Below are 26,096 nucleotides of genomic sequence, written 5' to 3'. Positions count from 1 at the left end.
AGTTGGCCTTAAAGTGACGATGACCTGAGCTGAAGAGCTAAAACGGTTTATTTCAGACAGAGGATGAACTGAGGGGCAGCATCAAGGCCCAGGAAATGATAAATAAGGTCAGAATCTCAACAGTGAATCAGTAAAAGCTCTTCTAGTAGACCTCACTAAAGTCCGTTTTTATGTTACTGCCACATTATTAGGACTATACTGAGCAGAGGACATCAAGCTCATAATTTATGTGCAACTACCTTTATTAATAAGCAGTAATTATGAGGTTATTGAGCAGAAAGTTCTCAGTTGAAGTAGAGCATGGTCAGGTTTTGTAATTGCTCACAAACAGTTAATTTACTACTAATAAAGAGGTTAATTGGCAATTTGTTTATGGTGAACATGTGCTCAGTAATGTAAACTATTGCTGTGGCTGTGTAGTTGTTAGCACATTTGCCTAATAGCAAGAAGGTCCAGGGTTTGAATCCACTGGCTGGGGCCTTTCTGAGTGGAGTTTGCATGTTCTCCGTGTGCCTGAGTAGCTTCTCATGAAACACCCACATTTCCAGCCAGAGTCCAAAGACATGCACAAGGTTATAATTGGTCATTATGTCATTATGTGAATGGTGTTTCTAGATGATATAGTGGCAAACTGTCCAGGGTATGCCCCACCATTAGCCTTTTAAGGGTAGGTTCCCTCCACCAATACAATGCCTGCTACAGCTTTAGTGCCTGACTGCTTCATGGAAATGACCTTTTTAGGAACAAAGAAAAACGTCATATAGCCTCTTTTGAAATGTCTGAATCATCCGTAGAAAAAATTTGGGTATAATGTCAGAAAATCAGAAAGTACTGAGAGGCAGAGAAAAATGCTTTAGGTTATGTACTTTTTTCATGTAGTAACACCAGCATCCTTATTTTAAGAAATATACTATTGCAAAAACAAGCTTACTCAGATTCAGTTAAAAGCTTCAAGAAACCAAAGATAATATGTTTGGTTGCCTTTAGATTAAATAGTTAACACCTACTGTGAGCAGCATAGAAAGGTTAGTAATGCTTCTGTGTGAAAGTGGCCAACAATAACTGAATAAGACTAATAATAGTAATAAGCAGCTTTCTTTCCTAAATAGTCCACAGTAATCAGAGGTACCAGTGAGCAACAATTTTCTTTAACTCATCTAAATCTGTGGGTTATGTGCTGAGTTTATAACTAGTTCATTTGAGGTAGTTTAAAAAAACATCTCCAACTCTGACACAATTTACTTATTTTATTACTTTTATATATTTTAGAAAATGTCATACACATAATTGATGTGTTTCAATGGCTTTTTATTCTCTATTTTCCAGAAATTTTTAATTTATTTAATAGTTTCTAATAATAACAACCTGTTTCCATTTGTGTATATTTCTTATGATTTACTTAAATTTGCAAATTAAAAAAAGCAAACTCTCAGTTGTTTTTCTGCTGTTACTGTTTCCTTCTTCCTTTAAAATGACTGAGGAACTTGTGGAAAATAACTGTGTGCTGCTCCTCGCTGAGGCCTCACGAATTACACACTGAGAAATAAAGTCAAAGAGCAAGGAAGGCTTGTTTTGGTGGAGCAGCGAGGTGCTCTGTGGGAACTTAAAAGCGGAGGAAGCTCAGGCCTGCTCACACATGCTCTTTGCCTCTGTTTGCTCTGCAGGAGAACGGCCTCACCGACGGCATCGACGTGGCGGCGTGGGAGGAGCAGACGTTCCTGTCTCATGGGGCGCTGCTAGCCAAGAGCTGTCAAGCTGCGATGGAGCTCGCCAAACACGACAAAGAGTCTCAAAGACTGGCCTACAAGTACGGCAAACACCTGTCGCTGGGCCACAAGGTGAGGCGAATCCAGCAAGTAACATATACAAGAAAGGAGGTTGTCTGAGCAATAAATCTATAATGGTTGATCAGCGTATCATCACGATGCCTTTTTTAGCGGGAAACCAACTGGATTTCAAGGGATTAGATACAAGAAGAACAAACTCTTTTGATAATTTAAACAAGAGATTTAAAAAAAGATGTAATAAACGCCTGACTGTGTTAGAAAAAAGCCAAGAGAAGGATCCTAGTCGCTCCTGTCATTAGTTCCATGGAAACAGAAAAAATATTGTAATTCCCGGGATTTTTGTCTCTATGAATATGGATGGTTCAGGAGCATAGTCCCAGTCCTCCATAATTCAGCAGCTTAAGGATGTCCGTATGTTGAAGTTTTTAGGCATGAGGTCTAGACTTCGAGTGGGCTGCTGCAGCAGCTTGATTCTTTTCTTTGTCAGCCATGCTATGTGTCGATCGCTGTCCTGGTGCTTGACCCAATTTCAGCCAAACTTTAACTGTCGGGTAGAAGGACTCATTCTAGAATATGTTGGTATACAGAGGAGTTTGTGGTTGAGTGAATGACTGCAAGGTACCCATGTCCTGTGGCTGCAAACTAAGCCCAAATCGTCACTCCTCCACCGCCGTGCTGATATATGTTTGGTTATTGCCAAATGTGGAGCTGTGCATTTTGTTCAGACATCGTTCCAGAAGTCTTGCGCTTTTTTCAGATGTAACATTGCAAACCTAAGCCGTGCAGCCGTGTTCTTTTTAGAGAGAAGAGGCAACATAGATTGTTGCATTTTGTTATGTGCAGTGAAAAAAAATAGAGTTATGTCAGTACTTAAATTAAAAATGTGGAGGTTTTCTGGCGGTTCTAATTTAGTCTTTGATCTTTTTTTATGCCAAAGTTTTGGACCTCCTGACTGACATACTTTCTGTGATCAAGTTAATTCAAAGTAAAGAAAAAAATCTGGCTTCTAGTAATGTCTGACTTCTTTCTCTCTCATCCTCGGTATGAATAATTGCCCTTCTTTTCAAAAGTGTTTTTATGTCTATTTATCAAATACTTCACACTGTAGCTGAATTGATACATAAAAGCGTGACGTTAAAGGGAGCAGAGTGATTTATCGGCATTACAAAAAGTGCAAACGAAACATAGGAAACATTAGACTTAAGTGCCTGTCTGTCTTATTATTCTTGTATCAGAGAGGGGCATAAAAATGTGGAAACAGGAAGAAGGTTGATTTGTTATGTGCTAGAATGTCATTAAGATGTAAATAATGCAGCTGCTCAGTTATTTTTCCCAAGGTTCAGAGATTTTCAGCTGAATATTATTGGCGCTGGTGTAGAAGTCATTCATAATGATCCCACTCTCATTGCTGCTTTAGTGCGTCCTCTCCTGCTGGGGCTCCCTGTAGCTGCCTGCCTGCAGGCCTCAGTGGCTACAGGGAATCTCAGCATGGGAGGAACCAAAAATGAGGTCTTTGAAGGAGAACCGTCCTCATCAGGCTAGCTGTGTCTGTTCATTAACAGGGTCAGCTCAGAGTGTAGGCAGGCAAATGCAACCTTGACTGTTTTCACCACTGACTTGGTTTAATTGATAAGCTGAAAGTTACAAAGTAGAAGCTCCGCAATGACGAATGTTCTCTGCCTTTCTGCAGCTGAACTCTGACCTGCAGCCGTTTATGAAGAGCAGAGTAGGAGAGCCGCTGTCATTTAGTCTGAGCGCCGCCCCGGTCGTTTTCCACCGTCAAATTATGGGCCGGGAGACGTGGCATCATCAGCTGCAGCAGGTACGTTAAGGATGGTCCATGACACCAGGGCCAGCTGGATTCACTGCCTTTATGTTTCTAGCAGGAGTATCAGCTTTAATTTAAATAGGTTTGCATCAGATCTGAAAGAGCTGCGTGCAACCACTTGAAAAGTTGAATGAATCTTACTTTATAATCTAATTCACAGTATCTGTTACTGTGATGAGTAAAGAAGATCAAACTGAGGTCTAAAACAAAGGTGAGAGAGAAAGCTGTTAAATTTCTCCATACTGCTGAAACAAAACTCACCTGATCTCAGTCCGACTGACCTGCCCTCCATTCACTCAGTGACTGAATGAACAAATTCAGTCACTGAGTCCAGAAAAAGTTTTGGGGATGTGTTTTGGTAAAGCCATACGCAGCAGTCTTATCAAATAGGACCTGATGGTTGGTCAGAATAGTGTTTACCCCACCCCTGCTCCACTGTGATTGGATGGCCTGGCCAAAAGAGGGTTTGCAACCAGAGAAGCAGACCCCCAGCGTCTCCTCACACTGCTGCTGTTTTGAGTATAATTTAAAAACACTGTGCTTCTAGTGCTTCTGCAGGCCTCAGGTAAAAATAACTTCCCCTACAGGCAGAGAACAATAGCAGTGAGGCTGGCAGAGCATCATCGGGAAAGTTAAGACTTCAGGGTTGTTCCTTATTGAAAAAGTTTTGCCCTGACCCCCTCTGAATCAGTGGAAGTCGTTTTTATTGTAGTACATACTGCAACAACTACTCCAGGTGTCACTTTTTCACTATTCAGCTTCAGTTGTTATTGCATCTGACTTGCTTGCTTGACTCTTTGCTTTAGTTTTATGCATTTATTTTGTATTTGCTATTGTGCAAATTGTAACAACGAAGAAGCACGCTTTGTCCTCTGACTATTGTAGGTGTAGGTGGGGAAATAGACAGTGAAATATTCCCTGTGCCTTGGAGAAATTTCTAAAGCTTACCCTTAGAAGCCAGAGATACATGCCTGCTTTATCTCTTTTTCTTTTATTCTTCAAGGCAAAAACTTTGAGAAACCAGCTGGATTACTCAAAGGTAAGCACACAGCTTTACGAATGCCTTTATCCAGAATCTGCCCGTTCCGTGAGATATGAACTCTTAATGTTATTTCACAGTGTGACACAAAGTTCAGTTTTATTCTGTTATCTTTGAGTTGCACTTTTGTTACAAGTTTGTTAGATGGCCACAATTTTCCTTTGCCGTATTTCACAGTTTTTACCTCCTTACTGTCTGCCCTCAAAGACGGCAAAGAGAAACAGGATGTCTTTTCACTGTAACTTATATCAAAGTTGGGAAACAAGCTTTCCAAAGTCAATGTGTGAGGCATAGAAGGGGACCGATAGGGGTGCAAAAAAAGAGCGAAGCTACAGAGGAGGGGGGGTCCGATGGTGTTGGAGGAGGGGAGGAGGGGGGTGTTATCTGGTCTCGCCTGAAACAAGAGCAGGAAGGATTAGTTACCGAGGCCTATTTGCGGAGGAGACACCGAGACTCTGAGACAGTGGCATTGTGAGAGAATCTCCTTCAGCAGGGCTGCTGAAAAGGGGAGAGAAGTTTGAGGGGAAGGAGAGGTGAGGAGACACAAGGAGGGAAACTAAGAGCAGCACACGGGGGTGAGAAAACGTTAAAGTTTGGATTCAGCACAAAGTTAGGAACCTGTAATAGCTAAAACCAGCATGAATTAACTGAAAAATGACAAGCAGAGTTTCGTGTTGACTGTTAGTCTTTTGTTCCCCAGTAGCTCTACACACACAAAATCAGTCAGAAGTTTTATTTGTAGGCACTTATGTTTTGGTTTTAATCATCTAAGAAAATCTGAGTACAGAAAAGACGTGAGGATGACTCACTGTAGCCTGAGGAGCTGCGTCAGCTACTCAGGAGGTGTGCTCACCATTCAACGCACAATTTATTGTGACCTTCAGTAAGCATGGTCAGGTTTTAATCAGTGGATTGTATTAAAAGAAATGTCTGTTTTTTATATAACTTGTCATTGCTGTGTAGCTGTTAGATGGTGACCCTGCAGAAAGTTTGAGTGTGATTGGCTGAATAGTGATGATGAGCAGCAAGGGAGGAAGATATGGAGAGTTAAACATGTCTGCTAAATTGATCAGGGTTTATTATGTTGTTAAATCTTGACCAGATTAAAAACAAACATTAAGCAGAAACACCAACTTTATTCTGTGTAAGTTCCAATTTTTCCAAGTATTTAAATGTTTCTCAGGCTACGTCCAGACTAGCCTGGATAAATTTGAAAACGGCGTTTTCGTCTGAAAACGCTCTGCGTCCACACTGAAACGGCCGAAAACGTTTAGGTTCCAGTACTGCGGATGCGTGAAAGGCAAGACTATTCGACCTGCCTCATTTTTGTCTGCCGTTTATTTACTTTTCGGCTCTTTGAAACGTCGCGGCACAAGGTCGAGGAAAAGCACTGAGTTTTTTAAATGGACTAACAATGAGGTGGAGTTGTTGCTGCGAGTAACACAAAAGTACAAAGTTGCAAAAGCGAGTGAGAATTAAAAAATTTGAAGAAAAACTATCTGGAGCATGTACAAACTGATATTAGTCTTTAATAGGGCTGTCAAAATTGAGAGCAAACAAAACAACTGCTGTATAATGCCCTCCGCTATCTTAGTTTCATTGGTTACATGACTGTATCACATGACTAAATTGTGTCATCGTTTTCGAAAAGGCTCCGGGTTCGCTGTCCACACTGCGATGCGAAAACGTATCTGCTTTGGAGAGTGTTTTCAAAACACGTTTTCCTTGACCGAAAACGCCGTCTCAGTGTGAACGGAAGGTCAAAACGGGGAGAAAAAGATGCGTTTTCAAACAAAAACGTATTAGTGTGGACATGGCCTCGGTGTCTTGCCATTTAGCAGCCATCTTGGTATCACCTGTGGGCAGTTATTTTGTGTTGCCAAGAGCAATTGTAATGTTTTTGGCATTACACAATTTACATTATGTGCCACAGACTTACCAGGACCTGAAAAGCATAGAAAAGGACTCTAGAAGATGGGCTGGCTTATAATCAGTGGAAAGTTGCAGCAGTAATCAGGAGCCACAGAGCAAGCCTTGATATCGTGGACAGGTGCTTCAGGAGCTGCTCAGGGTCTCTCATTGGCTTTTAATTTAATTACACGGGGGTAACTCACCGTTTCATACTAAATCTTGACAAAGTGGCGTTTTCAGATGAAAAACTAACTCCATCTTTTATTAAATGATGTTTAATATATTCAGTGTACATTACTTTTGAAAAATGAATTAACTTGATCATATTTTATTGAATTATGTCAGCTATCATGCTCACTTGTCCTGTTTAATTTTTTCTCACGTGCTGCATGTGAATATTGATGAGATCAGGAGACTCAAGGCGGCAAAGACAGACAAATCTTGTTCGGAGCATGAAGAAAGAACAGGATGTGGAACCAAACATAACGCGCAAACAGAGGAGGGAGAGAGGAAACGTTAAAAACTAATGCCGAATTAAAGAAGGTTAACGGAGAAGATGGCGCGAAATGTTCCAGGAAATATAGTCTTTTCTAAATTTAAGAAGAAAAATGATAATAAAGAACTGCAGGTGTCGAACTCAGCATCACCCTGGCTGGTGATTTAGAGAAGAAAGGCCTACGGGGTTTTCCACCTCCAGAATTCATCAGGTAAAACGCCTCCAGCAAAAAGATGTCCCAACACAGCAGCAGTAAAGCACAGGGAGGTGCACAAATTCACTCAGTCTGTGTACTTAAAGCTGATGTTAGAGTTGATTTGATTTGATGGCCTCTGCTTCCTCATGCGTGAAATGTGTAAGTTGTGTAAGGTGCATGAGGTGCTCTCTGGAATATAGGAGCAGAAATCAATGTGTTAAAAAAAATCCAACAATCCGTGACTTTGTGACGGACAGTCTTCACGGAAATCCTTTGTTCAGTTCATTACCTGGCGTGCAGAAAAACCGGTGCCTTCATTAGTAAAGTGGAAAGACAGAAAAGCTGTGAGCTACGTAATTAGCACTGGCAGAGAAACACGATTCAGGGCATTTCCTTTCTCATTGTCAAATGCCAAATTTTTAAAGCCCAACTCACAGTGATGAGTCTGAAAATTTCCTCTTGTAGTTAAATTTGGGAAGCTGCCTTCAGTGGTACCACTGGCAGCACAGACGTGATTGTGATTGGGGTTTTTTGGGGAGGGGTTATTAAAAGGCATCTTTCCTCCCGTTTTACCCCTCGGGCCCGCTTTAACAGCGAGCTAACTTTCGCTGCCTCTTAACAGTTTATTGTGTTGACAGCTGGATAGTAACGAGAGTGACACAAACATGACAAACTAATGCGTGTTTTCATCCGTCTGCAGCTTTTGGCAGCGGTTAAATCGGAGAAAGGCGTGAGCACGGCGATGGACTTGTGCTGTTACCATGGCAACAAGGCTCTGGAGGCCATCCAGGCTTTCCCCTCCTCCGAGGCTCGATCCGCCTTGGAGAACATCGCCTCTGCCGTCACCAAATTTTGACCTGGACACACACACACACACACACACACTCCTGTACAGCCTGGAGGGGTCTTTGTCTGCAGAGGCCAAAGAACGAGAACAGATTAACTTTGTTTTACTTGATCCAGATGCTGAGAAACTGTTCTGCTCTCTGGTCATCATTAAATAAAAAAGTTTTTTTTAAAAACCCCACATTACTTCAGCATCATGTCATGCGTTTTGTTTTCTCTCATGCCTGGAGAAAATAATCACACCGGGCTGCTGCAGTTTCAAACCTGGCATTTATTGTTGCTTTGCTTATCAGCGAAAGCACATCCCAGGCAGAACGTAATTTAAGATGTTTTGAAGAATTGTTATTGTCATCTGGAAAATGTACCATGAACAGGAAATGATACACCGAGCGGCACTTATTTTTTCAAAAATTACTTTTAAGAATAGCTTCCTCCTGGTTGCCGCTGCACGGCACAGATGATGGTGAAATCATAGCTGCTGGATTTAGTGGGTGTTTGCCAAGTTGAAAAGCGGCACCAAACTGGTTGTAAAAATGTCTCAAAGTCATGTTCTACCTGGTGTGTACCACTGCTGATAAGCACAGCTGCAAAAAAATGTATTTTTTTTAATAGCATTTGGCGTGCTCTTCGCTACAGAGGAGGAACCGGCATGAATCAGGGGTAATGTCATCTGTGTTGCCTTATTATGTCTCTCCCCGTGTTTGTCTGTGTGATCCAAGTCAAGCCAGGGGCGGGGAAAGGTCACCCAGCCTCTCCCCTTGGCCCAGCCAGCGAGCGCATTGAAGCTCCGCCAAGCAGTAATTATTAATGAAGAGACCTGAGCAAATGGACAGGAAATGCAGAGGTATTGATTGGGCCGGCTGCCCTGCTCTAAGCCGTACAGGCTGGCGCCAGCCTGGTGGCCTGTGGTTTCCCAGGCTGCTGTCTGCAGAGGGAGGCGGCGGGGGGGCAGCCAAGGTGTGAAACCAGGCCACCACTGGCAGCTGTCTGTCACATCGAGGCCACACCTGAAGGACAGACGGCCGAAGACGGGACGAGAAAGAAAGGGGGCTGAAGGTACACAGATTGTGACGAGGAGGAATTGAAAATTAACTAACAAATACGCAAACACCACCTCAAAATTAATTTCGTATCATGTGAGAGGACCCGAAGACACTGGGAGGAGTATTATAGTCACATCCTTTACATTTTTTAAATTAAAAAATATATTTAGGAAAGATCATTAATAAAAGACTTTCTATTAGTCCTGTTGGTGATGTTATTTAATGGTGGCCTGTAAGCTGCATCTTTTCAGGACCTTTTTTGCTTCTCAGGAATCAGGAGAATTTTAATAATCCCAACATGGAATTATATACCTGTCACAAATATTTTAAATTAATTAAATATTAAACAAGAAATTATTTTATTTAAAACAAATTGTGAAATTCCTGTATGGAGGACCCCGCGTGTCATGGAAATGGTGATAAATCACTTTACTATTAGTGATAGTTAGTAAAATGAGAGAGAGATTCATATTCATTTTTAAAAAGGCCCAATATTGACAACCTCAAAAATTAAAGGGAAAAAGAAATGGCAAAGACCAGTTGTGATACCGTAATCACAACCGTAGTTTTCCTCATAACTAAGCAACCACCAGCATTATCCATGTCATCAGTTTTTTAGTGTGTTATGAAATAAGCACCGCTGTTGTTTTTCCCATTATTTATGTTGCTTTCACATAGTGAAATGAAGATCACAGCAGAGGTATTTGTTGGTGTGGAAGTAAACAGAAAAAAAAATCCCTGTTCTAGTGTCATTGATTTTTGTCTGCATGCCTGTTGTTTTATATGAGGAATTTAATAATATAAAACATTTTAAAGACAACACACACACACAGCAGTTTTTGTAATAAAAATGAATGGCAAACATGATGTCTATTGTCACTTTAAATAACTAATGGGATATTAATTTAAAAAAATGAAATTGTATAAATTAATCTATATTTATTTTTGTTGTTTTATTTATATAATTACATGTATTTATTTGTTTTATATTGGCAGATTTGGTCCTCCGTACAGGTAACAAAGTTTTATAATGATGTTGCAAATTTTCTACTTCTGCTAACAAAAACTAAAACATTCAAATTAATTAATGAATAATTTAGACAAAATAGTTTTGTTTTTGTTTTGTTTTTTGTTTTTTTGTGGGAATAACTGTGGAGGATGAATTTGTAAATGTCCTTTAGGACCCTTTGGCTTTTACACTTCAGCTCCTCAGTTTTGGTACCGGTGATATGAATATAGTAACATCACGCCAGTGTGTTTAAACACAGTCTCACTGAGCTTCTAGTCTAAAGTCTTTGATGGTTCCCTAAAGAAAAGAAAAAAAACTCCAACACAGCAGCGTGATCAGTGAGAAAATGGTTATTTAGTCCTGTCTAATCTGAAAAACCTGTGAGCTATTTGGAGTGGGGGGAAGAAAACTACATTCGAAGGTTACCTGCTGGGAGTGGTGTTGTTTTTTAGAGCTTACATGTTGGTTGTAATTATTTGATCCCAAACTTCAGATAGTAACGGCTTTGAAACCAGAGTAGCACTGGTGGGGAAAGGGACCTGAGGTGAGGAAGAAGAAGCAGAGTGGTGGATGAGGAGCAGGGAATAGGAGATGATAGGATATAAAAGAAGAAGGTGGGGTTGAAGTGCAAGAGGAGGTGATGTGGAGCGAACTGTTTGAAAAACAAGCTCATTTCTGTTGCTGGGTTGTTCGTCCACTTCCTCGTCTGTTTTGGTTTCCGCTGCCTGGGCTTCCTGCGTACAGAGAGGTACTGCATGTGCCAGGGAAAGCCTCAGGCACTTCATGAAATATTTATCCTCGCCGTGAGGAGACATGAGGAAAGTTACACGGAAAGTTAAAAGGACCAAACAAGGAGAGAGGCCATGGCACTGCCAGAATGACAAATATAGTTGCTAAACAAAACTTTATTTCAGAGGATGAGGTCTGGCCTAAGCAATGAAACTGTTGCATAGACATTCCCAGCAGAAATCAGCCAAGCACAGCAGAAGAAGACTTGATGGGTGAGGTTTTTTTTCAGTGGTAAAGCTGAATGTTTAATGCCGAACAGAAATCATAGCATTTTTCCTTCCCTGACAACATTGTTGCTGCCAGTATTAATCTTTCTGATACCTCGTAGCCCAAACAAGGAGCAGAATGAGGAAGGTGAGGGGCTTTTGTCAAGTTTCTATCCTGCACTGCAGCAACTTGACGCTATGTTTGCTTACAGTTTCCAGTTTGGGAGTCTTGGGTTTCATGAAAAGGAAGACTTGGCAAGGCTATAAGTTTACATCCAAAACATGAAGTGTGAAAGAGAGGCCTTAGTGTGCCCAGCCCAGGCGACAAGTGGTGTAATTACAGCAGAGTCCAGTGGAGAGAGCAGGTCAGCGCAGCCCAACAAATTTCCATTACACACTCAAACACTGGAACACTGCTGTGGAAGCTGGGAACGGTGACTGTTAGATCTACGGTTGTCTGAAAACATATTTCTGGATTTTTTTAAGTGCCAAATTCAATAATTAAAACATGATATAAATGTTAAATTAGAAATTCCCTGATTTGCAGTGTTAAAAGAAATACAACTTTATTTTCGATTCCTAGGAGTATTAGGAATTGCTGGAGCGAAGGCTCAAATGCAGCACGTTGACATAAGCATCTTTATTGGCTGATGGAAAGATCAAAGTGATCAAACAGCTGAAATTAAACAGGAGGAGGGAGTCAATCTAACAGAAGGGAAAGTATTTAAAGCCACAAGAAGACAGGAGAAAATTAACTTTCAAATTACAACACTGAATTATGAGGCCTACTATTACATATAAATGCCTTATTAATGGTTAATTATTCATTACTGCATTCACTGTACTTTATAAAAGATTAAAAGTGATGGATTGGTCCTTGTGCTTTGATTTCCAAAAGCACTTTTCGTTATATTTCCATTATATTCAAAGTATGGCAGATATTTCTATAGCTGATATCTCCAAAGTAAGAGTAGATGGACACATTATTACACATTTTAGAAGAACAGGAGATGAACCAAACCCACTTTCAGATAGTAGGGTCAGAATTTGATAGAATATATTTAATAAATATAAACATAACAGAATAAATATATTTTTAAAAGACTACAACAACAACAACCAGTAAATGCAGTATTTTTTTAATGGGAAGGCAATTCCATTGACTTGATGAAGAGAACCTGCCTCTTACCGTCCATCCATCCATTTTCTTAATCACTTAGTTCAAGGTTGCAGGAGGCTGGAGCCTCATTTACCACAGGACGAGAGGCGTGGCACAGACCGGACAGCCTGCCAGTTCATCACAGAGATACAGAGAACCATACACTCTCACATCCACACGTCCACACTTTTAACTGAGTTTGCTTTACACGTGAAGATCAGTTTACTTATAATGAGGATTATTATTCAAGTCTGTGGGGGGAAACACATCAGCTATAGCTGTGGGGGAGCCTTTAAACATTTAAGGCAATCCTTGTGTGACAAACCAAGTCTGGAGAGTTTGGAAGATTAGGGTATTTACCAGTGAGGGCCTACTTAAAGATGCAGCCGACAATGCATCTTGGGAAGTGTAGTAGCAGCTGTTTTAGGTTTGGTCATTCTTTCTTTGATCTTAGTTGTTCTCAGTTGGATTTTAATGATTTGGGCTATTGTACATAACATACATTAATTTCTTGTTAATTCATTTTTAAACAATAATGAATTCTTGATTGTCATGAATTCACAAGCTTCATTGCCTATTAATAAAAACGATAAAAGCTTTGTACATTCATGAGTTTGACCATAAAAAAATCTTCATTAGGCCTAAAGTGGAAATTAGTTTCTAAATTCTGATACATAAATTTAATAATTACACCTGATAGCTGTTTATTAAAACGTATGTCTAATAAGCCGATCCAAAGGATCAAATGATCTTTAAAATAAAGTCCTATAATTTGCTCTACTTGCCTCTTAGCACTCTTGCTGCACCATTTTTGAATCAACTAGAAGCTTTTCAGGGAGATAATAAAGGATTGCAATAGTCCAGCCTAGAAATAACGAATGTGTGGACTATTGCAATCCTTTATTATCTCCCTGAAAAGCTTCTAGTTTCCAACCTCACACTGAAACAGGATGTTTCTCATTTTTATTCCTCAGATGAAAGAAAGCAGTCCAGCACATTTGTTTAATGTAGTGTTGAAGGACATAGCCTGGTCATAAATGACAGTGTTACCAGAGGCCAGGTTAAAGACATCCAGAGGAAATATCTGCTTAGACACCATGTTTCAAAGGTTTTCAGTACAATAAGCTCAGGTTTTTTTTTCCAAATGTACTATATTTCAATACTTAAACGAATGTTTCGAAGGGTTTTTTTTGTTTTTGTTTTTTTGCCAGTTTTCACCACAGCCTACCTGAGTATTGTTACTGACCATCTCTATCCCGTCATGAACACAGTGTAGCCATCATCTAATAGCACATTAAGACTCCGTTACCTTTACGGTGGCGTGAAGTCAGAGATGTGCATTTAGGAAGAGCCTGTCAACAAAGCTGTAACACATGTAATACTGTCTGGTCTATATAGATGGAAATCTCAGAGCAAGGGTTCAGACGTCTTTTCAAATTGGTGCCACAAAAAGGATTAAAAGTGGCCCTAAAATCAGCAGATTTAGATGAACTAAAAGCCATGAAGCCATTGCAGAAGTGCCCAAAACTGCAGTTCTTCAAACGCCTATTTTATGTTGACTGTAAATTGAATCAGTCTCAATAAACCCAGGTGTTAAAATCCTCAAAATCTTCACAGCAAAAATTAACAACCTTAACAACCTTCCACAGCATGTCTTTTATCCTGTCTTCCTTCTCTCACCCCAACCGGTCGCAGCAGATGGCCCCGCCCCTCCCTGAGCCTGGTTCTGCCGGAGGTTTCTTCCTGTTAAAAGGGAGTTTTTCCTTCCCACTGTCGCCAAAGTGCTTGCTCATAGGGAGTCATATGATTGTTGGGTTTTTCTCTGTATCTATGAAGTGCCTTGAGGCAACTTTTGTTGTGATTTGGCGCTATATAAAAAAAATTGAATTGAATTGAACTTGACTGACAACAACAGGTTGTCCATGGCTGCAAGCAAGCTGGAGACAGAAACGCTATAAATATCTCCTGGGTTTCTCTCTTTTACCATAAAAGGAAGAAATAACTAATTGCTTTAAATGGAAAACTAACACTTGTTACAGTGAAAAAGTAGCCTGATGCTAAGGAGAGTAACATAACAACCAATACTTGTGCACACTTCATACTGCTGATGAATGTAGGTGTTTACACTATAAAAATGACATAAATATTTCAAGCTTTTTGGCTTCATTTGGTCTCCATGTTTCTAAGTACGGGGTTCAATTTCACAGACATAGATGTCAGAGTCTCTGGCTACACACCAGTGATTGTGACCTAATATTTCCCTGCCTCCCTTCTTTATCCACACCAGGATTGATTCTATGTGACCCTATTACGAGTGAGCCTGAATGTAAAATGACTGAGTGAATGTAAGCGTGGAAGGATGTTAGAATCTCCATTTGTCTTCCTCTGAATGGGCTATCAGTAAACACCTGCTAATATCATCATATAGCTGACGGTGATGGATGAAAGTCATTCTCCTGAGATGGGAACAGTATGGCTGATTGGCCTCTTCCACACAGATGAGCATATTGACCAAAAATGACACTTTAACGAGCTCTTCCCCGTGTTAAGTGCCGCACGCCGGCCCCTCGTCGCAAGCCGCCGCCTGGCTGACCCTGGGCTGTGCTCTTCCCCCTGCACAGGGCCTACTCGCTTCATTGGCTGACAGATCAGACTGCCAAGGAGACAGCTCATTAGTCGAATAATGAGAACCACACCAGCCACACGTTGTCTTGTTATATCATCTCGGTATCGACATATTTGTGGCTGAGGACAGAACATTGTGTGCCACTGTGTGCATGAAAGAGCCGATGATTAAGATAGAATTATGTGAGGTCTTCTGTTCATCTCTGAGTGACTTCTGAGGAAGCCAGTGCTGCTTAACAGCTTCTGCCCGTTACAAATCAAAATCTTCTCCTGATTGCAACAATATGGCATACCTCCATTTGTCTTCCCTCTCTTATTAATCATTTCCCACAGTTTCTTTCTGCTGCCACCAGCTGTGTGTTACAAATATTTCTCTGCAGTTTTGACCTTGCAATCTTAAACCCAGGCCTTCATTTGATTCTGTTATTACTGATGGACAAACTGTTGTTGGAATTTCATTGGTCGACAGAGTGAATGAGGCAAAACGGTATTTTAGATACCACAGCATTTTGTTCTCATACATCAGTTCTCTTTTCAAGTAGGCCATCTCTACAGTGTAGTTCGGCTGGGTTTATCAGTCTCCCGCCAACAATCTAAAGACACGCACAGTGGGTTAAGTGGTGACCCTAAATTGGTTATAGGTGTAAATGTGAATGGCTGTCTGTCACTGTGTTAGCTCTACAGTAGACCTAGCGATCTCTAACCGTAACATAACCACCCGACTTTCAACTGCAGATAACTGCCGCCTCCCTGTTCCTGGTTTCTTCTTTCTCCGAGGTTCTTTTCTGTTAAAAGGGAGTTTTTCCTTCCCATTGTCACCAAGTGCTTGCTCAGAGGGAATCATTTGACTGTTGGGGTTTTCTCAGTATTGTTGTAGGGTCTTTACCTTACAATAAAAAGTACTTTGAGGCAACTTTTGTGATTTGGCATTATGTAAACTGAACTGAATTGAATTGCTTTTGTTTTTTATAAAATTTGCCCTTTCTCTTGTGTGCAAAAAGAGTTTCTGGTTATGACTGAATTCAGTCTGGATAGTGATGCTAAATGAATGCAATGACGCACCCACTCAAGCTTTTTAAGATAAGATAAGAGATAAGATAAGACTTTATTGATCCCACAACGGGGAAATTTTGCGTCACCTCAGCTCAGGTACAGATATATGAAGGAAATACAAAAATACAATTAAGTACAATCAATGAAAAAAGTAAGATAATACACTATATACAATGGGCTGGGAGCATTTCCACCATTTTCAGCTTGAATCTGAGTGAAACAAAACCAAGGGGGGAAAAAACAAAAACCATGGGACATTTTTCAAACAGTGGCTCAGAATGAAGCTGATCACAGAGGCAAAAAGTGGGGCAAACTTGTTGGCGTGACTTCTTCTCTGTGCCAACTGAGAAGCAGAGACTTTGTTGTGAAGAGCTCAGCATGTGGATCGAATTATCGTTTCATGGGTAAATATATTCCTCTAACGGTAGTTTCAGCATCCACTATAATCATGTAGTGCTACTCCACTTTTTGTCCAAATACATTTCCTGTTCACACGCGTAAACATGGTGCATAATTACACGCTGTGCAGATCTGCTGGCCACACATCTACGACTGCATCTGATAGGTCTGAGCAGCTTCATCATCTTACTTAGAGAACACTGAACGCTTAAAGACCGCTGAGCACATTGTTGCTTCCTACATCAATCTAACAGGTGGTTCACTTTTAGGGAGGGATGGTTTTCTGTCTGGCATGAGAGCATCTGATACTCCTCACCTTTCACATTTCTTACATTTTCACTCTCTGTCTGAGGACATTTATACTTCATGTGGTGGAAAATTGTAGGCTGGCCCTTTGGTTTTAGTTGTTTCTTGTAACCAGCTGCTCTTTTAGAAGCCATAGAGATTGATATTGCTTTTCTCATTTTCTGTCTGGAAATTACAACCAATAACAGCATAATGCACTATTTCTTTAATATTATGTATACTCCATGACATCATAAGTGTACCCAGCATACATTGTTAAGCCACAGTGCATATCACATGCAGAATGATGGCAGCCATCGGAGGTCAACGGGTATTAAACAGAGTATTTATGAGTACACAAGATGACAGTCAGCAATCGTTTAAAAGAAAGTTGGAGGACTAATCAAGACAAATCAGTATATTTGGAGGAGAAAGCAGCCGTATCATCGACACAATGTAATGTTAAGTTAAACAATGACGTTGTCCCCCTGTTTTACACACAGAGCGGATTCACGTGGTTTTGCTGCTTTTTTCCACTTGAGGGCGATCTTGTCCACATGATGTTGGCTCTGTAGTTTTATTTTCACAGAGATCCTGCCTGCATGGGTGGCAAGGTTTTTAGAACTAAACATAAAGTAATTTTGATAGCTAGCAAAACAATATGGCAGCTACTTAAGGAACTGCAAATACACAGGAAGTATTAGGCCTATAACCATCCCTCCCTAGTATAATATAGGATTAGTTACATTAGGATAGATAGATAGATAGATAGATAGATAGATAGATAGATAGATAGATAGATAGATAGATAGATAGATAGATAGATAGATGAAAATAGTAAATCTTGTATTGACCTATAGAACAATATAGAATAGAACAATAAATGTATCTATGAACAGAATATAAAAATACTGAAGAGACACCACAACATACAGTTCAATACAACATGACTTCTCTTGCTAGCTGCAGCCTTTATCACAAAATGTGCTCACATGTTATTTAACAGTGACACAGAGATGCCGTGCTGATAATTTGTTCTAATGAGGAGAAACAGTCGGCTTTAAAAAAAACATTACTCAAAAAAGTCCTGCATTAAAAATTGTTGTTTGGCAAAAGTGTAAAATACACAAAAAATCAAAAAAAAAAATCTCAGTAAGTAAAATAAACTACTTTAACAGAAGGGTTCCTGAGAGCAAGCAGCCTATGTTAAGATGAAACAGACAAATAATGCTGTTAGTGGCCAAAGTGGTGCTGGCAATAGCCCCTCATTTACTCTTTCGGTCTTGTTTTTTTTTTTTTTTTTTTTGGTCTGGATGAAAAGATTTGTATAATAAATTGATCCAGCTCTGGATGCAGGATCTATTTGAAGGATTCTTTGCTATTACAAACTGGATATTTCAAATCATGCCTTCACAAGTATTTTTTTAAATAAAAGAAAGGGTTGTGTGCATGCTGTGATTTATTTTATTTTTTTAAACATTTTAAGTTATTGTCTAACCTCTCGGTCACAAGCTGCATCTACAACAATCAAGCCTCTTATGATGATATACAATCATGCAATCAACATTCTGGAGAGGAAGCTGATGAGACACATTGTTTCCATGCACTTCAGAATTTACATGTGCCAGGTTCTATAATTTTATTACATTTGCTCATCTTAAATGTATTTATAAGTGCTTATATAATTAGTCTCTCTCGGTGATCATTGTCCTCTTGAGAAATAGAAAACTCAAGAGCTTTCTATAGGAGCTCAACTTGTAGTATTTCTTACTTAATTAAACTGAATCCCTTTAAAAGAAGAATCAGTACTGCTGTCATTAATAATCTGCAGCTTTTTTCTCATGCTTCATTGTACTACAGCCTCAGCCTTGTACTTTGCTGTATGTGTGGCTTTTTTGATATGACTTAATGTATTTATTGTATAGATTCTATTTCTACTCTGTAATTGTATTTCTACTCTTGTATGTGCTTACAGCCTGGGCCTTTGAAATAAGTCAGGATGGATCCCTTGTTTTCATACACCAATTTTCTCTTTTTTCAGACCATTCTCCTGCAACCCGTTCTCACTCCCGACTCCTGAAACCCTGGAGATACTTGTGTATGAAGATCCCAGTATTCAGACTAGTCCATGTCATATTCAAGCTCTGCTTGAACTCCAATAGGTCATTTTGAGCATGTTTACATGTCTAAATGCACTCAGTTCCTGCTATGTGATTAGCTGGTTAGCAAGGTTATTATAATTAACTAAAACTAAATTAAAAAGTTAAGTTAGATGCAAAAACAATTTTGCAAAATGAGCATATTTCTTCCACAAGACAACTGCCTTTAAAAACTTGTGTTTTTATTGTAAGCATGTACTCATTTTCCTAAATCTTCCCTCTGCCATATGTCCTCCGTACAGTAATAATAATAAAAAATAATAATAAAACTGAAACAAAACTGAAACTATACTGAAGTAAAAACAAAAAATTAAAATGAATGAAAAATAAAAACTAATTAGAAAATGCAAAACTAATATTATATTATAAACTATTATAACTAATATGAGTTCAGAGCAGTTGAATAAAAGTGTCCAGTGTGTGTGTGTGTGTGTGTGTGTGTGTGTGTGTGTGTGTGTGTGTGTGTGTGTGTGTGTGTGTGTGTTAATTCATGGGATATGTTTTATAACGTTTCGTGATTGTGTCCTTCGCGTGGGCTAACAGCTGCTCAGCATGTTGAGGATTATTTTTTTATTATTCGGTTATTTATTCAAACCCTTCTTTAGCTGGAGGACTCTCAGTTAAATACAAGTCAAAGAGTGTAACGGCAGCCCTGTGCATTTACAATGTAAAACTGTAACTGTGGTCCTTTTTCTTTTTTTTTCACCCGTCTCTTCTTCCACAGCTGTGCGGAAGTGACACAGCAGGCGCGCGCCCGTCACGTCACGCGAGAAAGCACAGGAGCCGAGCGAGAAAAAAAAAACACCAACAAGAAGAATTACCTTCTTTTATTACCTGCGGAACAAACTGCCGTGATAGTCCGCGGACATGTCACTGACGGTCCCGGGGGGAGGCATGGACTAGTGAAGGTGAGCTCAAACCGCTGGTCACGCGGGTTTTCGGTTAATTTAGCGAGAGTCGGGACACAGGAGGAGGAATAGGACGGGGGTAGGAGGGAAGGTGGGGGCAGTAAGGCAGGCAGTCGTCCACGCAAACGTTGCCGCGTCATTAAAATTCACAAACAAAATGTGGCGGTGTTATAGAAACGAAGCGTAAAGACGCGCAGTGTTTCTGAAAAACACCAAGTTTGTAGAAGAGTTCGGCCCACACGGCGGCTTCGGCTCGTGTTGTGGTTCAAGGGTTCATGGGCGGAAGAATGAGGAAGTAGCGGGTTATGAACGCTGGAGGGGAGCTGGGAGGGAACTCTGTATGGAGGCATGCACCTAAAACGGGCTGACTTTAGGTAACAGGGGGGTCAGAGCTGTGCGGGCATTAACTACGCGTTTATATCAGCCTCACGAGCCTGGGATAAAATACTCAGGCAAACCCAGAGGTGTGTGTGTGTATGTGTGTGTGTGTGTGTGTGATTAGCTACGAGGCTGCAACCGGTCACATGGTGTTTGCTATAAGGGTGATACGCCAGCCACAACATGTATGTATTTTAACTAAAAGCAGTAGTTTATAAAGCAGTTATCAAAGTAGTAATCATCAAGCTCATTTTAGGCGTCATGTTTGTAGTCTTTGACTCCACTAGCATAGCTTTGCATGATTCACAGCTCAAAAAAAAATCATCATTAAATCTTTTATTTTTAAAAAAGAAGCATGTGCAAGAACGGTTACAGATAGTTAATTACTCCAGTTATAGAGCATTGTGTTTACATGTAAGAAAACCGCAGAGGTAACCAAGTGTCCATTGTAGTAGACTACATTTAATATTGCTCTCTTCCAACGTGGACCACCTCTGTTTTAATTTTCTCCACAGGGAGCTTAAAGGATTTTACCATCCAGATAGAGTTTGAAGTATTTAAAACAATTTTGTGATGATAACTTTTCAGGGAGCTTGTAAATGGCTTAGGTGCATCAAAAGCATTTCTGGTGCTTTCTTAAATTTAACAAAACATACTGAAGATCTGCAATGGGCAGATTAATGACAGAGCCAATGGTTTAGTGGTTTTGCTCTTTAGTTTAGAGCCAGTCATGGGCATGAATGTCGTGATAATTTTGGGCTTTCAAGTATTTCTTTGAACTCTTCGAATTTATTTGAATGGTATCCCACAAAACAAAAAAGTATACATATACAGACTCTAATATATAAAAACACCACTACTAATATGCGTCTGGCATAGTTTTGTTCTGGTTTTGCATATTTGACTGGTCTTTTTGGCGGGATCGGTAGAGGTCATTTAGACTGGTTTCCTGGCATGGACCGAGCTTTGAAGCACAATCCAAAGATTTTCATTACACAAATGTGAAGTTGAAGAATTTGGAAGATGGTCCTCCTCTTTCATTATTCTATCCACTTTGTAATTCAATGAAATACCTGTATCACTGGCAGGACAACAGCCCCACAGCATGATGCTATCACCACCAATTGACATTTAGTACAGTGCTCTTAGGTTTGAAAGCCTCACCTTTACTCCTGCAAACATACCTCTTATCATTGTGACCAAATAGCTCAATCTTTGTCTCGTCGGATCATTAAACTTTTTCTCCAGAAGATATTTTGGGCAGCTGCAAGTTACAGTCAAGCTTGAAGGTGTCTGTTTTTGGAGGAGGGGCTTCTTTCTTGTTCAGCACCCTCTCAGTCCGTGTGGCTTCACTGTAGATAGTGTTGCTAGTGTTTGCAGTTCATGGCAGGCTTAAGCATCAGTGTTTTCCGGGTTGTTCCTGAACATCCAGACCAATTTTCTCTCATCTGTGGATGACAGTTTGGGCCTTCTTCCAGACTTTGCAAAGTGATAACCCATATGAGTAAATTGTTTAAACAATCGTACAGTGCAATTTACTCATCTGCAAAGCTACAATTGTCCTTAGATCTTCCTGTCTCTTTTAGTACACTTTTATCTGATTGGTTGCTAATTGTAAAGAGAAGATATGAACAACAGTTGGACAGGTACATTAGCTAATTTTAGCGTTAATAACCTTTCCGTGTAATTTATCCAAACCTAAGAATATGTGTATTACACACATTACTGTCACATTGTTCCCATTGATGTATTAAGTGTGTGCATATTAAGTAACTTTCTGAATTTTTTATCTAGGCTATGAATTCCCGTGAGCATGGGGAAATCTCAGATGAAGCAATGCTTGAAAAAGGCAAGTTCTGCATTGTTGTCTTTGCAGCTACAGCAATAAAAATTCACAGATTAACAAAGTATGTTTTGGTTTATTTTTGTAGTGTATGCAGTAAAATAAATTCTGCATTATTTTGCAGAACACAAGCATGTCCAAGATTGTAAGGAGGAGACAGAGGACATTGCTATTAGTGAACAACCTCAGGTACATGGAGGGGGATCTTCTGGAGCTGCCGAGGCTGGGAAACGGTCATCTGCAGAGATGGGACCTGAAACAGACCAGTCCACTAGCAGCAAGAGGGTCAGGGTGTCTAGTGAGGTAAATGAAGATCAATTCATGATTAAAACAATACCTTATATGTTATTACACATCCTTGACTGACATTTATTGTGTCTAGATGAGGCGGCACTTGATAGACGAGAGCAGCAGGATTGAACCTCTTTGCCTCACCACAACCGGAGAGAAGAGAGACTGCATCCAGGAGAAATCTAGAGTCTCCTACAGAAAGCCTCTCTTCAGCATCTCCCACCGAATCTCGGAGAAGAGGACCACCCCGAATCTGGAGCAGCAGGCAAGTCTTGGCAGCTTGAATCAGCTCAACAATATGCTCTCATCCAAGCTCCAAAATCCAGAGCAAAATGGCCCAGCAGAGCCCATCCCCTCCACAGACACTTTAGGCCAAGCTTCCACAGCGGACTCCAGCCTTTATCCACTGATTGAGAAAATGTTTTTCATTCTCAACACTCTGAATTCAAGCATGACGCAGCTGCACAGTAAAGTGGACTTGCTGACGCTGGAAGTCATGAGGATAAAGAAGCAGATCAAACCGGCTGAGATGGTGACAGAGTTCCAGCCTCCCCCCGAGTATTTGCTAACCAGCGATGAATTGAATCAGCTGATGGAGCAGACGTCAAGTGCTGGGGAACTGGGCTGTCGACTGCTTGTGCATCTGTTCCCGGAGCTGTTCAAAGCAAGGGAGTGCTCTCACGACTGCATGGCGAGCAAGAGAACGCTGGAGTCTCTACATCTGCAGCTTATTCGAAACTATGTCGAGGTGTGCTACCCCACGGTTAAAAACAACAGCGTGTGGCAGGAAGAGTGCCTCCTCCAGATTAATGACTTTTTTAATCGCTTCTGGGCGCAGAGGGACATGGAAAGTGCCCGGCTGCTCAGGAAGCAGGCGGGCACAGCTGGTGGCGTAAAAGCTGAGCAGCCTCAAACCTTTCGTTTCATTAATGAACAGGGTCAGGAGGAGCACATATCTCTAGATCACCAACAGGGCAGCCTGGCTGGTTCAGATGTTGGGTTTGGTACACAAGCCACAGAGGAGTTGGATGAGTTCTCCTCCCCAGAAGACTTTGTTGTTTTCCTAATTCACCGTCTCTTCCCTGAAGTTTTTGAAGAGGGGAAAATACCAGAAGACTGTGGCAATTTTAGTAGCGTGGGACAGCTAATTCTCGACTCTGACAAGATGGACATAATTAGAAAGTATATGGAAGCGAATTTCCCTGATGTGCCTGAGGACAGCTGGCTGCAGGTGTGCATTCAGCATATGGAAGACGCACTTGAGGGTCCTCACAGTAATGGCAACGGGAGTGAACCGGACAACATCAATGAGGAGGGCTACGAACTGGCCAGTTTTCCTGAAGATGTTTCAATTATCAAGGTTCCAGAAGTGAGTGAATATGAAAGACCCAGTCGCAAGTCTAAAAAGTCGCTGCTCACGCCTGTAGATTTTGACAATCTGGAGATTCCTCTGCCTGACTTTACTGTTCCCCAGGAATACATCCTGTCCAGGGAACAGCTCAAGAGCAACTATGAATGTAGCTTGTCCGTTGGGAACTTTGCCTCTCGGCTGCTGGTGCTCATGTTTCCTGAGCTCTTTACCTACGAGAACGCTAGAAAGCAGTATAACTGTAGCGGTTCTCTTGGGAAAAAGCAACTCGACCCCGTTCGCGTAAACCTGATCCGTCATTACGTGCAGTTGGTCTACCCCCGGGCCAAGAACGACAGAGTGTGGATGTTGGAATTTGTTGGCAAACTTGACGAGCGGTGCAGGAGACGTGACACGGAGCAGAGGAGATCCTACCTGCAGCAGCGCAAAGTGTACGGTCAGGAGACAGAGCAGGACTTTCTCTGCCAGCTGAACCAGCTCCATCCCGATAACGGCAGACAGGATCCAGATATTCCCTCTTTACCTCCCGAGAAAAGTAGCAAAGACTTCTGCAAAATCCCCCTTGATGAGCTGACTGTGTCCAAACCAGATTTCCCTGTTCCCTCCGTCTACCTACTCTCTGATACCGAGGTACGGGAAATTGTCCAGCAGAGTCTCTCTGTTGGGAACTTTGCTGCCCGCTTGCTGGTGCGCCTCTTCCCCGAGCTCTTCACCCACGAGAACCTGCGGCTGCAGTACAACCATTCAGGTGCCTGCAATAAGAAGCAGCTTGACCCTGTTCGACTGAGACTGATCCGTCACTACGTGGAAGCCGTGTATCCTGTGGATAAGATGGAGGAGGTGTGGCACTACGAATGTGTGCCAAGCATTGACGAACGCTGCCGGCGCCCCAATCGCAAGAAGTGTGACATTCTTAAAAAGGCCAAGAGGTCAAGCACTGTGTCCTAGTTACAGTACTCTGCAGTTACCCAACACTTTCTGTCATAAAAACAGTTGCACAGTATATAAGCTGAAATCGCATTGTTGAACTTCTACACACTGTCCTCTGTAGGAAGAAGCCAAGCTGTTGCGAGTTTCTTTAGTAGTATTCTTACTCATATTTTACCTTTTTGGCTACAGCAGTAGATGTTCTAGTTTATGTAGTCTTTATTATTGTTCGATAAAAGTTACAACCGCTCCTATTTATAAGCCAAACATGTCATAGCTTCTCTAACATACTCTGTTGATAAATGTTGTAGCCTTATAACAATAATAATGATAGTAGCTAACAGCATAGATCACACATTTGCTCTATGAACAGAAATCAAATCACAAGGACGTGATATATTTCCATCGCAGTTACTGATGTAGCATCGTGCCACCACTGTTTTAATAACTATGTGCTTATGTTAAGCCTTCTTATAGAAGTTTATATTATAAAGATAATTTAACATGACAATGGCTCATGATAACCAGTTTCTAATAAAACCACAGTTATAAATGTGACATACAATCACAATGTTTTACATAATCGCACCAGAGCAAGTTCAACATACAGAGCATAGCCTTTCTTTATCTGGTTTCACTTACCCGTTAGGCTAAGAGGTCCCTTGAAGGTGATTATCAACTTGAAAAATCAACCCAATCACATGACATTGGAGACATGTTTAAGTCTGTTAGCAGATGACTGATTTTTATAGATAAAAATGTGATTTAAGGTTGAAAGCAACACAAGTTCTGCAGACAAATTAGCAGTGTGTGTGTGTGTGAGAGCGCTATTAAATGTGTGCACTTTAAGTGCTTTGGTCAGAAAGACTTGCTGTATTAATAACATTAGCAAAATGTCAACTTTATAAGTTAATAGACTTGAGTGTCTTGGACTGAGCAGGCTACACGGTGGTACATGGAGCATTTCTGCTCTCAAAAGCACTTTCTACTGCAAGCCACATTCACACAGTGCTTTATTCTATACCTTTAAGTGCTATCACATGCAGATGCACCAGGGACAATTTAGGGTTCACAACATTGCCCCAGGACACTGATTTGCAGCCCACTTATCGCCCACCAACCTTCTGACTGGTGGGCGACAGGTGGTGCTCCATCTCCTGAGCCACAGGCATCCAGCTCTTAGTTCCATCATTAACATAAGAGAATCAGATGAATTGCACTTTTATTCCATTAAATTAATGTTGAGATGTGCATGAGACAGTTTTAGTTCTCATTTTTTCAGGTTAGAGAGAATAAATTAGAGCTCCAAAAGTACAAATAAGGGGTCCTGTTTTAAGAATCATATAAAGTGCTTTTTTCCAGCCAACAGGATTAAAGCCGGATATTTCTTACTCATGCTTATAAAAAAAAAAAAAAAAAATCTATTGTATATTATATACAATAACATTTCCTTATTAATATTTGGGGATATTTAATAGAAATTTAAAGTTATTTATTTATTCCTGTATATTAAGTGTTGGCAGTTTCAGTTCTGAAACCATGAAAAACAC

General features: G+C 40.7%; 2 protein-coding genes across 2 annotated transcripts in view; both read left to right on the top strand.

The window, feature by feature from the left end:
• The window catches only part of pdss2 (prenyl (decaprenyl) diphosphate synthase, subunit 2), a 33,316-nt gene extending 25,027 nt beyond the window's left edge, over positions 1-8,289 (top strand). The window contains exons 5-8 of the mRNA XM_026151077.2: positions 1,665-1,838; positions 3,478-3,609; positions 4,619-4,654; positions 7,958-8,289. Coding sequence (XP_026006862.1) covers positions 1,665-1,838; positions 3,478-3,609; positions 4,619-4,654; positions 7,958-8,113 — 498 coding nt within the window. The 3' untranslated portion in view covers positions 8,114-8,289. The remainder of the gene's footprint in view (positions 1-1,664; positions 1,839-3,477; positions 3,610-4,618; positions 4,655-7,957) is intronic.
• An 11,285-nt stretch (positions 8,290-19,574) lies between these two features.
• On the top strand, positions 19,575-25,104 carry bend3 (BEN domain containing 3). The gene is made up of 4 exons (XM_026152739.2): positions 19,575-19,738; positions 21,911-21,965; positions 22,084-22,262; positions 22,342-25,104. The coding sequence occupies exons 2-4, from the start codon at positions 21,914-21,916 to the stop codon at positions 24,565-24,567; spliced, it is 2,457 nt and encodes an 818-aa protein (XP_026008524.2). The 5' UTR covers positions 19,575-19,738; positions 21,911-21,913; the 3' UTR covers positions 24,568-25,104.
• The last annotated feature ends 992 nt before the right edge of the window (positions 25,105-26,096 follow it).

The sequence above is a fragment of the Astatotilapia calliptera genome, chromosome 19 (genome assembly GCF_964374335.1).
Source record: "Astatotilapia calliptera chromosome 19, fAstCal68.1, whole genome shotgun sequence".
Taxonomy (NCBI): Eukaryota; Metazoa; Chordata; class Actinopteri; order Cichliformes; family Cichlidae; genus Astatotilapia; species Astatotilapia calliptera.
The sequence above is the reverse complement of the archived record's forward strand: the minus strand, read 5'-3'. Positions and strand labels throughout refer to the sequence as shown.

Coding starts and splice junctions, on each gene's coding strand:
- bend3 (XM_026152739.2), top strand. CDS start 21,914: ATGAATTCCCGTGAGCATGGGGAAATCTCAGATGAAGCAATGCTTGAA. Junction 21,966..22,083: donor TGAAGCAATGCTTGAAAAAG/GCAAGTTCTGCA, acceptor ATTATTTTGCAG/AACACAAGCATGTCCAAGAT. Junction 22,263..22,341: donor GGGTCAGGGTGTCTAGTGAG/GTAAATGAAGAT, acceptor TATTGTGTCTAG/ATGAGGCGGCACTTGATAGA.